Source organism: Melozone crissalis, unplaced genomic scaffold (genome assembly GCF_028551555.1).
Source record: "Melozone crissalis strain CALT ecotype California unplaced genomic scaffold, PUWL_Pcris_2 ptg000002l_1, whole genome shotgun sequence".
NCBI lineage: Eukaryota > Metazoa > Chordata > Aves > Passeriformes > Passerellidae > Melozone > Melozone crissalis.
Genome location: NW_026535780.1, coordinates 18,606,237 through 18,622,044, shown reverse-complemented (window position 1 = coordinate 18,622,044; position 15,808 = coordinate 18,606,237). Strand labels below are relative to the sequence as shown.

The following is a 15,808-nucleotide window of genomic DNA, read 5'->3' as shown; positions in this document are numbered from 1 at the left end:
TTAGGCATTTCAAGATTTCCTAAGTAACCACAGGAGTTACATCTTTTCTCAGTGTATGTAGTCCTGCTAATAATGTGAAACTGTATCTGCAAGTTTAGAATTTCATATTGAAGTGTGAAGATTAGAACTTAGTATTTTGTTTCTCTCTTCAGATTAATGATTACATTCAGTTATGATAGTACTGAAATGCTATTGGTATTACAATATTAATAGACACATATATATGAGAAAAAAAATCCTCAGAAGATAAAAAAAAAAAAAAGGCTGATTGTAGACCATAGCATGGCTATGTAAGACAATCTAAAGACCAATGAAATATTAGTGACCAACTGTTGCTCACTATTGGCAACAGAACAGATTTTACATTGGAAAAATACACAAACTATATTCAAAATACAACAATTTCAAAATATTTTATTGAAATTAGCATAAAAAAGATTTTTGAAGGCTATTTCTCAATTGGTTATTTCTAAATATTAATGAAAAAGTAGTGGTTCATTTCCAAGAATCTCCACCATAATGTAATGTACTTTAGGAGCCTTTTGTTTTTCTAATCATTGCTTCCATCATATCCCACTGCTCTTTGGTAACCTAACAAAAGAAAAGAGATTTTATTGGAATTTCATATAATACTTGCACATCAAAGTATCTGAATGTAAAATAGTAAACAAGGAAATGAATACCCTCTTCAAATCATTGAATTCTCCTGCCATAGAAACATATTCTCCACCATCCATTCTGATAACCTAGAAAGAGCACAAACAGTGTATTTAGGAATTGTGTGATTTCTGCAGTATTCCCTTGTTATGAACTGTGAAAATAAATTTTATTGATTTGGGTGAAAAATGCCCGTACTCAAAATAATGCAATGCAATCACTTTTAAAAGTTCTTTTTAAAGGTGCTAACAACCACGCACTACACTTAAAAGATGAATAATACTTGTAAAGAATTTAAAATCAAGATGTTCTGCATCATTTCTGAAACCCGGGCTTTAAAAAATAATCAGCAATACTCACACCATGATCAGGTTAATTGTACAAACAAGATCAACCAAAACTCACTGCTCCATTAACCCAGCTTGCATAATCACTGCAGAAATATGCAGCGAGATTTGCAATTTCTTCTATAGTTCCCAGACGACCACAGGGAATCCTCTCAATTATCTTCTTCTCAAATGCGCCTGTTGGGTCAAGGCGGCTAAAAGCACCCTGAGAATTAAAGGGAACATTAAAAAAAAAGGTACAACATCATCACAAAATAAAATCCAACAGAGATTTGACTCCACGCACACAATATGGAAGTTAATATTTGTGAGTAAACTGTCTACACCCTAATTGTCAGTAGAATGAAAAAGAAAGAAGTAGAAAAGAAAAGCAATTTATCCCTGTTGCATTGATATGCATCTACTGATGATAAGTTGGAATTTAATCCATTTGGGATAGTCACCCACCATCTATCTGTGAAAAACAAAAGGGTTTAATCATCATATTTTCCTCAAACACCCTGGATAAACATTTGAGAAAATAACCAAAACTCAAAATTGCTGCATGGACAGAGGAGAGGAACAAGAGGAGAAGAGGAACAGCAAAGTGACCAAAAATAAATTATAGGTGACTGAGTAAATATAATGGAAAAGAAAAAAAACATCAAGTTCAGTTAAATTGCAGCAACTGCTAAAGCTAAAGGAAGTCATCGGAAGCTTTAGTACTTGAATAGCTTAAAATGGCACGGGAAATAAAAGGAGTTTTTTCTGCTCCTCCACAAGGAAATAAGTGCCTCACTCAAAATCAGAAATGTATCAGTAACATTTATGTTAAATTACTGGGGTTATGATTTAAAGCACATTGTAATTCACGTAATCATGGCTGCAATCATGCCATTTAAGTCTTCTATTGCCATGTTTTTAATTGCCAGTTTATAAGCCTAACAGTGTTGCGCTTGTATGCCTTGTTCTTTTCCCATCATGACTTACAACAGTTATTTTTTAAAGCCATTGATATTGCCTCTAAGGCAGAAACCCTTGCTTTTGCAGTATGCTCTCTGCCTTTTTATGCTTTCAGGGAAATTTCAGGTTGGAACCATACACCAAATGTAGCCTTTTATTAAAAACACACATTATCTCGAACAGATTATACACAATTAGTTCAAAAAAGGAACATTAACTGGAGGTAGCATTATAGACACTTAAATCCCTTAACTTGCCAAATGTTTTTCTTCTACTCTTACTTAAAAATACACAAGATTGGAGAACTTTTGGTCTGATCCTCTAATGGTATTTCAACATTCTTATAATACTGCTAATTCTGCCACTTATTTTTCTTTCTAGTGAAAAGAGTCAAAACTAAGTGTTCCAGTGTAGCATCTAAAACTGACAAGAGGGGAAAAAAGAATAGTAAATAAAACAAACACACAAAAAAGTAAAAAAGAACCAACTCTGTACCCCTATTCCCAAAACAACAGCAAAAACAACTGTGAAATATTTTATGGAAGAAGTAATACCATTATTAGTTGTTAGTGCTCATAATCATAATAATTTGATTCAATGGGAAATGGATCCTCCTTTCTCTTCTTGCAGGACTGCCTTCTTTATTCTTCCTGTCCAGCTGCTCTGGATTACTTCCTTCAAACCCTTCAGTCCTCCTTCTCACTCACTTCAAAGCTTCTCATTTCCTTGCCAACTTAGTTTTTCTCTTTCTAGTTTTGAGATTTTCAACAAAACTAGTGAGATTCTGTTCTCATATACCTAAAAGAGATTCTAAGATTTTGGAATGTTTCAGATGCTTTATTTAAAAATTAGGAGTTAGGCAGAAACAGGAACTTTACTCCAACAACTGTAAAGATTCACTCCACTTGACAAACTAAGTACACAGAAATAAGAATCATTTGATATATCAATTCTTTGAAACACTAAAAAAAGAGGTTCTGTTTATATCAAGTATAGTAGAGGGGACAGTGGCAGGCCTCAGAAGTTCAAGAAATCCTATTTTACAAAAAGACTAAGAGGGAAGTGTGTTCAATATTCCAGCACAGTCTTGACTATCAAGGAAATCATATTAGAATTTACAGCTATAGAAAAGTTAGACTGTTGAGAAGTTAAGTCTGTACTACAAAGCACATTCAAGGCTGTGTTCACTTCATGCCATGTACCTTTGTTTTTATTGGACCTGGTTGAATCACATTGAATCTCATGCCATATCTACCCCATTCAGCCGCAAGAGACCTAAAAATTCATTAACAGAATGCATCAATATTTTAAACACAATAGTGTAATCCTATTCAAAAGAAATTAAAATTTAATCAAATGTGTAAATATTAGAACATTCCTCAAGCAGACAATTTATACTTAAAGGGTCTTTTTGTGCTTAACAAAATAATTTCAGAGAAGTAAAAAAAATCTCATTCACCAACAAAGGAATATTGATTTAATAGAGGAATCATAGGTAAAGCAGGGTGAAGGAGCAATTCTTTCTCCCTGGCAAATCACAGATAGGGTTGGCACCTGAATTCCTTACCAAACAACTGCTAGGCCATCATCTTTCTGTGGCAATTTCGACTATCCCACAAGTACACATTTCTAACATTTGCAACATAGCTCTCACATTATGTTTTGAAATAAAACAGAGGATACATTTTAAAATAGGACCACTAGAATAGTTTTGCTTTATGACATTTTCTCTGCATGATGAGTACTTTGGATCTACCATGGTGAATGAATTAGCTGAGTCATAAAGTCTCTCTACACATTTCCGTTACAGCTCTGTAGAACAGAAATCAAGACCATTACTCAGTCCCTCATTTTCTTCCAGATACAGAATTCTAGTTACTAAAAGGCTTCTAATCTATTCAATTCTTTCTGTTGAAGTGCAGAGGAAAGTTCTATGTGCTATGAAGGACTAGCCTGAAATTAAAAATGAGAGAAATCCTTTTGTTTGCTGAGCACAACAGATATGTCAACATGATACTCAATGGATATGTCAGCATGATACTGTTCTGAACTGAGTAGAACTGCAGACTTTAATTTTAAATAGTGACAGGAAACAAATTTGTTGAGTAATCTAAACAGTGCTGAAGCCACAATATACTGCAGCCAAATAACAGGCATGTACTTTCCTCAGACAAAAGAATGTAGAAGGTGGTATAGCTCTCAAACAGTCCCCTTCATAGCTGTCTTGAGGTGCTGGTTCACCAATGAGAATGCAAGAGAACTTGATTATCAAAACTCCATGAAACAAACTTTGGAACTTGCAATTGCCAAAATAAGTAGTTCTACTTGTCCTTATCTTGGTCTTGTAAAAAAAAAACCAGTAGCAGTTAATACTTCCCTCTGTAAGAAGCTGCCAGAATAATATTTTCTTGCTAGGATACTGGAGCCTGATTGAATTCTTGTGGAACAGTGAAATAGGGGTCCACACTAATAAGCTCCATTTTTATAAACCAATTACCCCATCTTAAGGATGTGAAAATCAAAGCACACATTTTGCTGTATTACTCACTTGCTCATTGCTTCTACACCAGCTTTGGCAGAGGCACTTGGCAACACAAATCCTGAACCACTCTCTGCATAAATTGTTGTAATAGCCAGGAATGCTGCTCCTAGAAGGGGAAAAAACATTTAATAAACAACCCACACCACACAAACCAAACAACCCTGAAGATCAAACTCTCAAGTTCAGATAAAAACAAGCTAAATGGTACAGAAGTTCTCAGCTCAAGTGGAAGGGATACCTATTCACTCTGGGCAGTGAAAAGGCATTTTAAAATATAGTGTTTGAAACTTTCTTTCCAAGCCTGTTTATTTCAGTTTCCTCCTCTTTTGCATGAGTGTTAAGAGTTGTGCCAGGTAAGTGCAAATAGCTATTGATTAGGCACTGAAGGTCTAAGCCCTCAGACTTCCACTGATAATGAACTTAATGTGTAAATTAGTCTAACTGGAGTGAAGGCCTAAGATCTTACAGTGTTCTTCCAGAAGCTGCCCTAGTCTAGTTGCCACTAACCAGACATTTTGCCCTAAATTCATCAATTACTGAGTGGGGGAAAAAAACCCCAAAAAAACCAACAAAACAAAAAACAAACAAAAACAAACAAGGGAAAAAATCAGCATTAACAGTTAGGTTTGGCATAATCTCCAATTAACAGCTGAGGGCTTGAGTTAACGTTTATGCAGAAAAATAAAATATTTTTTAAAAAATTCCAGAAGCTTTTTCTGCAGCAGACCCAATTACAGAGTGAACCTGCATAACTTTTCCTATTATTATCACAACAAACTCCTTTATAAAAGAACAACTTTCTTTTATATGCTGTATTTTATAACAGATTTAGCAAAAAACCATTCTAGAATATAATGGAAACTGCAACTGCTTATTTAATCTTTCTTTTATAGAATCCTGCAAATTATGTCTGATCAATGACTGGCATGAGCTTACTGTAGCTGGGAAATGAAGGACAAGGGATGACAGTTCACTGCTTACGTCATAGTAACTAAAATAACTGTTCCACTTACTATATTTCAAAAATAATTTCATTAGAATAGCTGCTCAGGGAATATTTCTAAAACAATATACACTACTGATAGATTGCATGCAAGCAGACTCAGGTAAAAAATTACAGTAATATTACACAAGAGAAACTAAAGAGAATCAAAAACAAGCACTAACTGAAATGCCAGTAGATATCCAGAAAACACGGGCCCTGTTTATAAAAAAGGAGTCTTCACTGAGAGACTTTGAAAGGCAAAAAACCCTAGAACAACTTTGAAGTTCTCTAGAGATGATTGTTAATTACACATTTTGTAGAATTAAACCACTGGTTTTCTTTTTAAATATAGGTTAAATAGAGGTAAGCTAGGTGAATCTAACACAGAACCAAGAATAACTGAAATTTACAATTCTGATACTTAAAGAACACTTCAGCTCATACACAGCTTTTATTTCTAAAGCCTATATTCATAAAATGGACAATACCTGATCAATTAGCTCCTCTCACTTTTTAAAAATAAGTAACATGCTACCAAATTACAAATTCCTTTTAAATACCAGCACAAACTTGCAGTCTAAAAGCAGAGAACTTTTATTTACTACATTAGACTTAATGTAGGTCACACTGCAGACCTAAAGGACATCCCAGTGTTCTAGAAACTATCAGATTCACAGCATCCCCACAGACTGCTCTAAAATATCTGCACTAGGTAGCATCACTTTAGAAACTAAGGCCCCTGCTCAAACTAAAAAAACACAAGCAAGTACAAAGAAAATGAAAGTGAGAAGAAAAACACATACACATGACTTACTTACAAAAACCTGCCTTAAAGAAAGCCTTAAACAAAAAGCCTTATTTACAGATGGATTCCCCTAGAAAGAAGACATGCAAGTAATAGCAAAAGAAATTCAAATGTTTTGGAAACTTAGAAGTCAAAGAAAGAGAGACAACATGAAGGTGAATGACATCTGGATTTTACCAAATTTGAGGACAGAAGTAAGGAAAGTAATGTTGTTTTCATTCAACAACAGCAAAAAAAAAAAAAACATATTTGATTTTTCACATTACTATATGGGCAGACCATGTGCATCTCTAAGACCATAAGACAACCTATTTCAGTGGTCTGCCATAATCATATAGTAACTCATAGCTGGGGATGAGTTTCTCATGTGGGAGTATCAGCACTAAAATGGTGGAAATTAATTTTTCATGTACTGCTAAAATATAGAGGGAACACACTTGTATACTAAGAAAAACTGTTACAGAGCCACTGAAACAATATTAACTTCATATTGTTATAATTAAATAGCATAAGCTCATGGAATACTTTTTGGAGAGGATTTTGAAGAAATTAATTCAGAAGGTGAAGAAATGAAGAAATTAATTCAGAGGTTAAAGAAATACCAGTGTAAATACAAAAGTAGTATTTCAACACAGTGGCTGTACCTAGAAAATAGGGCTCAGCAGTGAGGGCAAAACCATAATTATATCTTCCTGCTTCTAAAAAATTTTACATTATATTATTCTGATCTCATAAAATAAACTCCTTGTTTTGCAAGTTAATGTATGGAATGTAAAATGAAAGCAGTTCTTTGTAAATAATCTATGATATAACATAGAAGGGCATACATCACCTTTCCTTTTAAAACAATAATCTGTTTAAATAAATCTTTGGCTAAATATCCTGACTTCTTGTTCATTTAAAGAAATATCCCATGTTCAGTTCAAAGAAATTAACATACACAGAGAAAATTCAGAAGAAATAACAACTTTTTCTCTTTTTTAACACAAAGCTTAATTTTTTTAATTTTAAAAATGTTTTACAACTAGAACTCTGCAATTAGATTTTTATATTCAGCCTAGTTGGCCTCTGGGTCCAATTGTAAGGCCTGATACTACAATGAAGTAACTCTTAGCCTGACCTGTGTGATTCTTAAGTACAGCCTTCACTGAAAAACTTCCTTTCTAGAACATTAAAAATTGTATTTCTCTTCTAACATGAACTCTCAAAACTGGCCATAATTACAAGGTAAGGAAAGCAATTAATAACACGTCACAATGTGTAAGATACCTTTTTTTACTTTAATGAGCTCCTTGCCAATTTCCAGAGTTACAAAAGCAGTACCATTAAGTACAATATCAGTTATTGTTTTCCAGGCATTAGGAGAAAGTCGTTCAGAAGGGGAAATAAAATTTCCAGCTGCATTGTTTATCACAACCTGAAACACATGAAGGAAAAGAGTTAACTAACAATAACTCTTCCTGAGAAAAAGCAAAGAATCTACAAGGAGCTTTTTAGAGTTTCCAGGGGACAAAAGTAAATATACCCTCATTGAATGAGGTATGGGGGGCATGGGAAGAGGGAGAAAAATCCAGAAGAAATTTTACCATCTGCAGCACAGATAAAGTATCAGTAACAGAAAATGAGCTGTATTTCCAAATTACTGTACTGAGGAACTGTATCATGTAGAGGCTGACTAAAGTCACTATTTTCCATAGTGTCTCAAGTGCATCTAACAGAAAAGCTTGCCTCCATCAAATTCCAGCATCACATCTATTTAATATAATGGATGCATGGGAACAGAAGCAAAAGGCAGCAACCTGATAACTGAAGTCTGGATGAAGTGACTGCTGTATAACAGGAATTCAAATCAGTCGTGATGAGAATATTATGATACAACTTACTGCAAACAACCACTACAAAACTTTTGTTGAATAGATGGACCTCAGTCACGTCCATCACTTCCTATGAACAATCATCAGGCAGAGGATTCTTTCACTTCAGGGGACTAAGCATCACATTAGCAGTATTTAAACCAAAAATCATGTAGCCAGATCGAGCATATTTCATAATATAATGTGTTGAAGAATATAATGATGCACTATTAATGGAATGGCACCTTGATTCATGTAGGTTTGCACATCAAACAAACAATTTGTCCTGAAGAACTTCTGGGTTAGAGTCTAATGAAGATATTTGAATCTTCAAAAACAAAACAGAGTACTGTACATATTACATTCATGTAGAACTAGTAATATACAACAGCCATAAATTATACATATGGAGAGCAAATTCAATTTAAAGGCCTCCCTGAAATTTGAAGGAATAAAAATCCCAACACCGTGAAATACTAAGGAGGTTACTTGAATCACTAAATAAATACAGGAAAGACACAACAATAAAACTAGTGAACTAAGAAGTGTACCATGTGATCTTTGAAGTATGTAGGACTGCCAAAATAAGCCATGAAAAAAGAATGATTGCTTTCTAACAGGGATTAACATTCTTGGGAATGGAATGGACAAAACCAAGCTGGAAGGACTTTCACGTTACTGCCATTAACTTGTGTCTTTGAGATCTCACCTCACATGCAGTATGGCAGTGAGTGACACCCAGGATTCATAAACTAACATCTCATGTCTGCAACAAAGAGAAAAACTGGACAAAAAGAACTGAATATTCAATTTACTCTGCCATCTATCTTAAACACACAAAATACATTAAAGAGAAGGCAAATGCTTGCAAAGAACAAATTGTGGAAAGCATTTATTCAGAAAATTACTGGTGCTCTAAAAACGTGCTATACAGGAAGAAATCTCCTCCCTCTCTGCACATATGTAAAATCTTCATGATTTTGAAGATTTTACATGTGTTTATTAAGAAACTTATTTTACATGTGATTTTACATGTGATTATTAAGAAACTTATTAAGTTTCTTTACTTAGGCCAAAAACTGCCTTAACTAACAGCCAAAATAATATCCAGAAAATCTTGTCTACAAATCAGGACAGTGAATTGCCTTATTTCTAGCACTGTTATAGCATACAGCTATATAGTCTACAATTTCTCTACCTCTTACAATATTTAAAATTCAGTAGGTTCTCTACCACATCTGTAGGAAGCTCCTCCTGGATGCAAATTGCTGACAACAGACATACAATAATTTTAAATTTACAGTAAACAGTTTCAAATCTGACTGTCCTTTACAACAATGCTACATCATCACACTTTCTATCAGCTAGCAGAATCCAAGTTGTTATCTCACAATCACATCAGAATTGGGTAACATCATCTTTCAGACTCGACCAGATCACCCTTCTCACAATCTGATGTAAAGAGCTCTGTTGGCTTTTTGCCAAACTATAAAAAAGCAGATGCTTGGCTTGACTGAAGACTTTTTTTCTTCATTTTATGAGAACTTAATCTTCAAATTGGAACCTTCTTTGTGCATATTAATAAGCTAAGCAAGGATCAAAGAAAACATTTATGGTTATTTCCATTCCTAATTTGTGAAGCATTGTGTTAAGATGCAATTCAGTAAACACAAGTAAATCACCTTTTCAGGAGGATTTAAGGGCGATATTCCATTCCCTGAATTCAAAGAATGCCTCCAGAAATGTCCCATTATTTGAAATGAGATGTTAGACCTCAGAGTAAGGGTAAAAATGTTTTGTCTACTTGGCCACCAAATATTTTAAGAACCACAGGAGCAGAATAACGGGTCTAACTATGAATGTTAGATTTATCTTGAAGTACTGCCACTGCTCTGTCTAGCTTCTTTTTAAATTCCATTAACTTTCTATCTTCTTAAGTTTCTTCACATCTACTATGCAAAGTATTTTTGTTAATTAAGAATGAGTTCTTTCTCCAGAATACTTACATCAGGATGTCCTGCCACTTGGATGGTTTCAGCAACAGCACTCTTAACTGAAACAGGATCTCTCACATCACACTGGATGGCATGAACCTAAAGAATAATAGAAAGGCAGTTTTAAGACTTAAAAACTGTATAATTCATAAATGAAACAAGTCCATAGAAGCATACAAATGCAAAAAAAATCCAATAAAATGTAGAGTATAATATGCAACATATTCATAATTCAGCAAAAACTTACCTTATTCCCTGTTTTAGAAGAAATTTCATCTGCTGTTCCTTTCAAAACATCCAGCTTCCTAGAAATAATTATTAACATCCCTAATGTCAGTTAAATGCAATTACAATTTAGATTACTAAAATCTTTTTTTCTGAGCAAATATGAACTACAACTTAAAATATCTGTGTGTGCACATGCATGCTGCTGATATTCATCAATTAAAACTATGATTAAGACTATGCTTAACCAGTAACTTTCTGAAAGAAAACTTATGGTAATTTATGGTTAGTGCTACTTTAAAGCAACTCAGAAGTGACAATGGTAAGAGACTCTGATGTTAAACAACATGTGATAAGCCAGGAATAAAGCACACAATCATAACAAACTTAGTTTTAGCTACTACTCTACTAGTATTAATAAGAGACATACATATTCACATTTAAAACTAAACAAATCACTATTAGGATGAATGTCACACCACTGTTTATTTTGATTTAAAATGAGATTGGTTTTCTAGACTTTACTGAAGTGCTTCTAGATTCTACTGCAGTACTTCAGAGATGTAGAAAATCATCATTAAAGGAAAATCAGGACTCTTGTTGAAAGTCAGAAGAGGAATGGATTTAATTCTTTATTGTAATTTAAATCTGTATCAAGAACACCTGTAATAACATTTATTACTGTTCAATACTACCCACTGCACATTTTTGTTTTCTTTAACGCTTTAGTTGAATTTATGCCTAATATCTGAGGTTGTTTATTTTGCTGCCACATTTCACAAAAATGTGCTTAGTTTATTTCTTCCTACTGATTTTTATACCACTAAACATTTGCAGATAAATCTGCAAGTTTCTAGAATCCACAATCTGACACTGTAATTTAAATGTGTACTGCAACAGAATAAATAGAATAATTTTTTCTGGTTTGTAAAGAAGACAATATCTATTCAGCAGTCAGTACTAAGAGAAAGTTCTCAAACATCTTCATTAATATTTACCGGCTTGCTATAACACACTTGGCTCCTAAACTGGACAAAGCTGTTGTCATCCCTTTGCCAAGCCCAGTACCTCCACCAGTTATAAAGGCCACTTTCCCTTGGAAGGTATTTGGTGGCAACATCACTTTTTGAAGAGGTGAGAAGAATGCAGCTTGTGGTGCACTGCTGTCTTGATGCAGCACATTTGGCCCACGGCTGAAAAACTGAAAGACAAAAACCCAGAAAAGTTAGCTTCTTCTCCTTTCTGCATGCAGGACTGTTACACAAGATCAGATTTTCCTATGGCAGTGAGGTAACAATCATAACTCCCTTATTATAAGTAAATATAGATGAACATAAGAATGACTAGATTGCATTATACCAACACACATGAGCCTTTACATAAATGCTATCACTAGACTAGGAAAGCACTTTAGCTATTTTTATATATTATACTGCAACTAGAGAACTACTGAAAAATACTTCAGTCACGCTTCTTGCTACTTCATGCATTTTTTGTATCTATCACTTTTACTAAAGCATGTGGAAAACCATTACCAACTAATTACAGAAGAACTTGGGCACCAGATTGATATATGCACTGTAATTTATGCACAAACAAATCCATGTGATTTTAGGTTACATATGTATGTATTTACAAATTTAAAATCTTCAGAAATAGACTCATGATTTTGATCCTTTACTACTCCATCCAACAAACCTTCTTCTTTACTGAAGAACAGGACAGAATCAAACTTCACAAGACCTGCCCTAATGGCCACTGGGGCTGCTGAGGAAACCAATGCCATCTCCCAGACAAAACTGGGCAGGGTTAGGTTATCAGCATCACACTCTATCCCAGCAGAAATACAAGCTACAGTACATTAGCCTCAGAAGGATTAGTCCCTGCAAAAAGACACATGGTTGGAACATGTTTAAAAATAGACATGAAAAAAAAAATTCAGTATTACATATAGAAAACTATGCTAGTAAGAAAATACCCCACAAATGTAATGAGAAATTAGTGATGTCACCAAGAAAGTTGCAGCAAAAATAGCAAACAGGATATTTCTAGCATCCTAATATGCTAAACTAACTCAAGGCCTAATCTAAGTATTGAATTAAATGCCTTGGGACAGCAGCACTACGGTAATAATTGAGAAATTCCCTTAATATTTAAAAGACAGAAGTTATCACAACCTGAAGTTTCACATGCTTCCAAGTATAACAAAACTAGATTTACCTTATTTTTGATGTGCAAAGCGATTATAAGACTGTAAGTTATACTTCTTTTCTCTGGTTTTACCTTGTATTTGAGCCTTTAATGTGTTTATTTTAATACAAAGAAAAAAATCTAATACAATTTTGTGAAAGAAGAGTGAATGGTTACTCTTGTATGATCCTGTTAAGAAAACCATGCAATTGTTCAATAGACTGACATGAAGAAGAAAGGTAGTTTTAAAATAGTAAAACTATTGCAACTTACTAATCTGTTTGCTAATTCCCATTTTGAACACTAAAATTAATAGACAATATATTTAGTGGTAGATGATTACTCTGTACTTCCCACAGTTACAATGCATTGGGAGGCTCAGAGCTTGAAGTTGGCCTGCAGAAGTGTGCACATGAATCTTTCTGTGTGGTAATACCTATTATGCATTAGTAACTTAGGTGAAAACAGAGAGAACAGCCATGGAATTACACAGAGAATTTAATAAAACTTAAAGCATGGTGCTAATAACACCAGGGTCATGGGCTCCATCCCTGTATGGGACATTCACTTAGGAGCTGGACTTGATCCTTGTGGGCCCCTTCCAACTCTGTAAAAAACTAAAATTGAGTTGAATTGAAGAATTGGAGCCACTACATAGGACAAAATTCAGAAAGCAAAGCTTGAACTAAAACTGGAACTCTCACATTTGTAAAATACTACTGTTTTTTAATTCTCCCAGTGAAAATAAAATTTGCATGCTTTCACAGAGTACCAGGATACTATTAAGCCTCCAGGAAAGGGAAATATGAAGGTTCTCTTTGGGGACTTTCTTAGTAGACCCCTGCTCATCTCTCTTCAGCAAAAAAGCTCCCTCTGGAGAATTTCAGCTCAGGGCAGAGACTGCAAATCCAGACGGCATTTGGACTCCCCCTTCCTTCAGGACATGGAGATAACCCCCACGAGTGCTGAGACTCTGATCAGGTGCTCTGGCAGTGACAGACACAGCTCAGCCTTCCTGCCCTCCATGAAAATAACACTGCAAGCAGCTTTCCTTCTGCTCCAGGGGAGAAGATTAGGACGTGCCATAACAGAAGAAAGCAGAACGCTGCACCAAGACTAATAGTATGGCAATGATAACCAGCCAGTAAAGCTGGTATAATTGAGCAATCTTTTAGTCAGACTGCTATCATCTCCTAACTGGTTTGCACAAGAGGCTTCTATGACAGCATCCATGCAATTTAATCATTCCACTGCTTAAGGCTGAGATTTTAAATTAAATCTCAGGTGTAAACAGAGATATAAAGAAGGCAGTAAACAGCTTAAAAAACCAAACATCAAACAACAAAAACACAAATCACTGACAAACCAAAAAACAACCCTCACCCAGGGGGTGGAAGTGAATTGTGAAATAAATGCAGAAAGCCATCTCAGAAACACTAAAGCAGTCACTAGAAAGAAGCACCATGCTTATGGAGAACTCACTAGAAACGGCCTCCAGGAACATCCACACAGCCACAGAATCATAGAATGGCTTGAATTGGGAAGGACCTTAAAGATCATTTTGTTCCAACCCACCTGCCATAGGCAGGGACACCTTCCACTGTAACAGGTTGCCCAGGGATCCAACCAGGTCTTGAACACCTCCACAGATGGGGCATCCACAGCTTTTCTGGGCAACATGTCCATATCTAACCTAAACTCCCTCTTTCAATCTGAATCTATTCCCCCTTCTCCTGTCACTCCATGCCCTTGCAAAAAGTTCCCTTCCAGATTTCTCGTAGGCTCCCTTCAGGTACCGGAAGCCTGCCAGAACGCCAACTCTGTCACAAGTCAAGCCGCGCCGCTGCTCGGATAGCAACACTCCAGCCATTTACCTAAATGGACGGCCCTGCACAGCTGCGCTATCGGGGCCAAAGGGCGCCGCGCTCAACGGGGTCACACGGCCCGCCCGGCGCTGGGGCCGCAGGCCGTGTGCGGGCAGCTCAGCCCGCGCCTCTGGGGAGCTCCGCGGCGGGCAGGGCCGGCAGCTGAGGAGAACCGAGGGGTGCCCCTTCCTGGTGCTTCCCCAGCCCCGGCAGGGCCGGCAGCTGAGGGGAACCGAGGGGTGCCCCTTTCCTGGCGCCTCCCCAAGCCCGACAGCGGGAACCGCAGAGCCCCGCCGTGCCCTCCCTGTGACGGGACACCGGCGCCCGGGCAGAGCCGGGGCGGCGGGGCAGCAGGTGGCGGAACACCTCCGCGGTGCCGCCCGTCCGCCCTCACCCCGGCAGCGCAGGGAGCGCCTTACCCGCCCGGCGCCGACCCCGCAGGGGCCGCGCACCCCGCGCCGCCACAGCCCCGCTGCCGCCGCTGCCGCCGCCATGTTCCGTCGCCGCGCTCTGCGCCTGCTCCGCGGGGAGGAGCGGCGGGCGCCGGGCGGGCACCGAGAGCCGCGGGCGTCGGGGAACCGGCGAGACCGCTCCCGCCTCAGGTGCTGCAAAACGTAGAATATGTAAAAATTTTCTCTAAAAAGGACGGTCTTTGTTCCTTGATCTTTGTATACTTTCAAGCCTAATCAACAAGAAGGGAGCAAACAAGCTCTAAGCGATGTCCAGGTGAAAGACAAATTATTTGTCGGTGGAATTGCCTTGCTAAGGCTTAGAGCTTGACATGTTTCAATGATCTCAGAGAGAGATTAACAAAACTTGGGAAGAGAGATGTACTACTGACAGTGGGCACAAAGAATGCAGAATTTATGTGGTACAAGGGCATTTGGCAGAATCCCCATGATAAACAAAAACTATTAAAGGCAACTCCTCAACTTCGCTCAGATCAGCTCTGACTGGCTATTTCTGACAGGGGAGATTACCCACTGACCCAAAAGAAGAGAAAGACTGAGTATATGGACTAAACAGCAGGAGAGGTGGGAGAATCATTAACCAAAGAACATAGAACGCTAATTAATGAGAGAACTAGGTAACTGGTAGGCAATGAACATGAATGCCCTTTTTTGCTAAAATGTTTAAATAGTGAAAAGTTTTGGTTTCCTTGTGCTGGCCATGTGTATTTCTCACCCAAGATGCCTTTCTGCACAGAACTGTAAATAAATCAAATGTGGATTGGCCTCTCACGCACCAGGTGAAAGAACCGATTTTGGAACAACACAGGGGCACCTTCTCGGCCACAACCACTGCCCCGGTGCCTCCAGTTCCAGCTGTGGGAGTTGGAGAATGCTTGATTTACCTGTGTTGAGCACAGAGACTGACTGATGGGAAAAGTGATGACTGGCTGA

General features: G+C 37.1%; 1 protein-coding gene across 1 annotated transcript; it reads right to left on the bottom strand.

Annotated features, from left to right (window-relative positions):
- Positions 1-387: 387 nt before the first annotated feature.
- DECR1 (2,4-dienoyl-CoA reductase 1) lies at positions 388-14,881 on the bottom strand. Its single transcript, XM_054295516.1, has 10 exons — positions 14,825-14,881; positions 11,349-11,551; positions 10,373-10,430; positions 10,138-10,224; positions 7,548-7,695; positions 4,495-4,594; positions 3,149-3,221; positions 1,063-1,209; positions 684-746; positions 388-591 (listed from the first exon to the last, which is right to left on the bottom strand). Exons 2-10 carry the CDS (start codon positions 11,468-11,470, stop codon positions 532-534), a joined length of 858 nt encoding a protein of 285 aa, XP_054151491.1. The 5' UTR covers positions 11,471-11,551; positions 14,825-14,881; the 3' UTR covers positions 388-531.
- Positions 14,882-15,808: the final 927 nt, after the last annotated feature.

Bases quoted from the DNA above. Each gene is read 5' to 3' on its own strand.
- DECR1 (XM_054295516.1), bottom strand. From the start codon at position 11,470: ATGTTGCCACCAAATACCTTCCAAGGGAAAGTGGCCTTTATAACTGGT. The intron at 1,210-3,148 runs GTACATGGCATG...TTTAATTCTCAG, and splicing joins CAGGTCCAATAAAAACAAAG to GGTGCTTTTAGCCGCCTTGA. The intron at 592-683 runs GTATTCATTTCC...TTCTTTTGTTAG, and splicing joins AATTCAATGATTTGAAGAGG to GTTACCAAAGAGCAGTGGGA.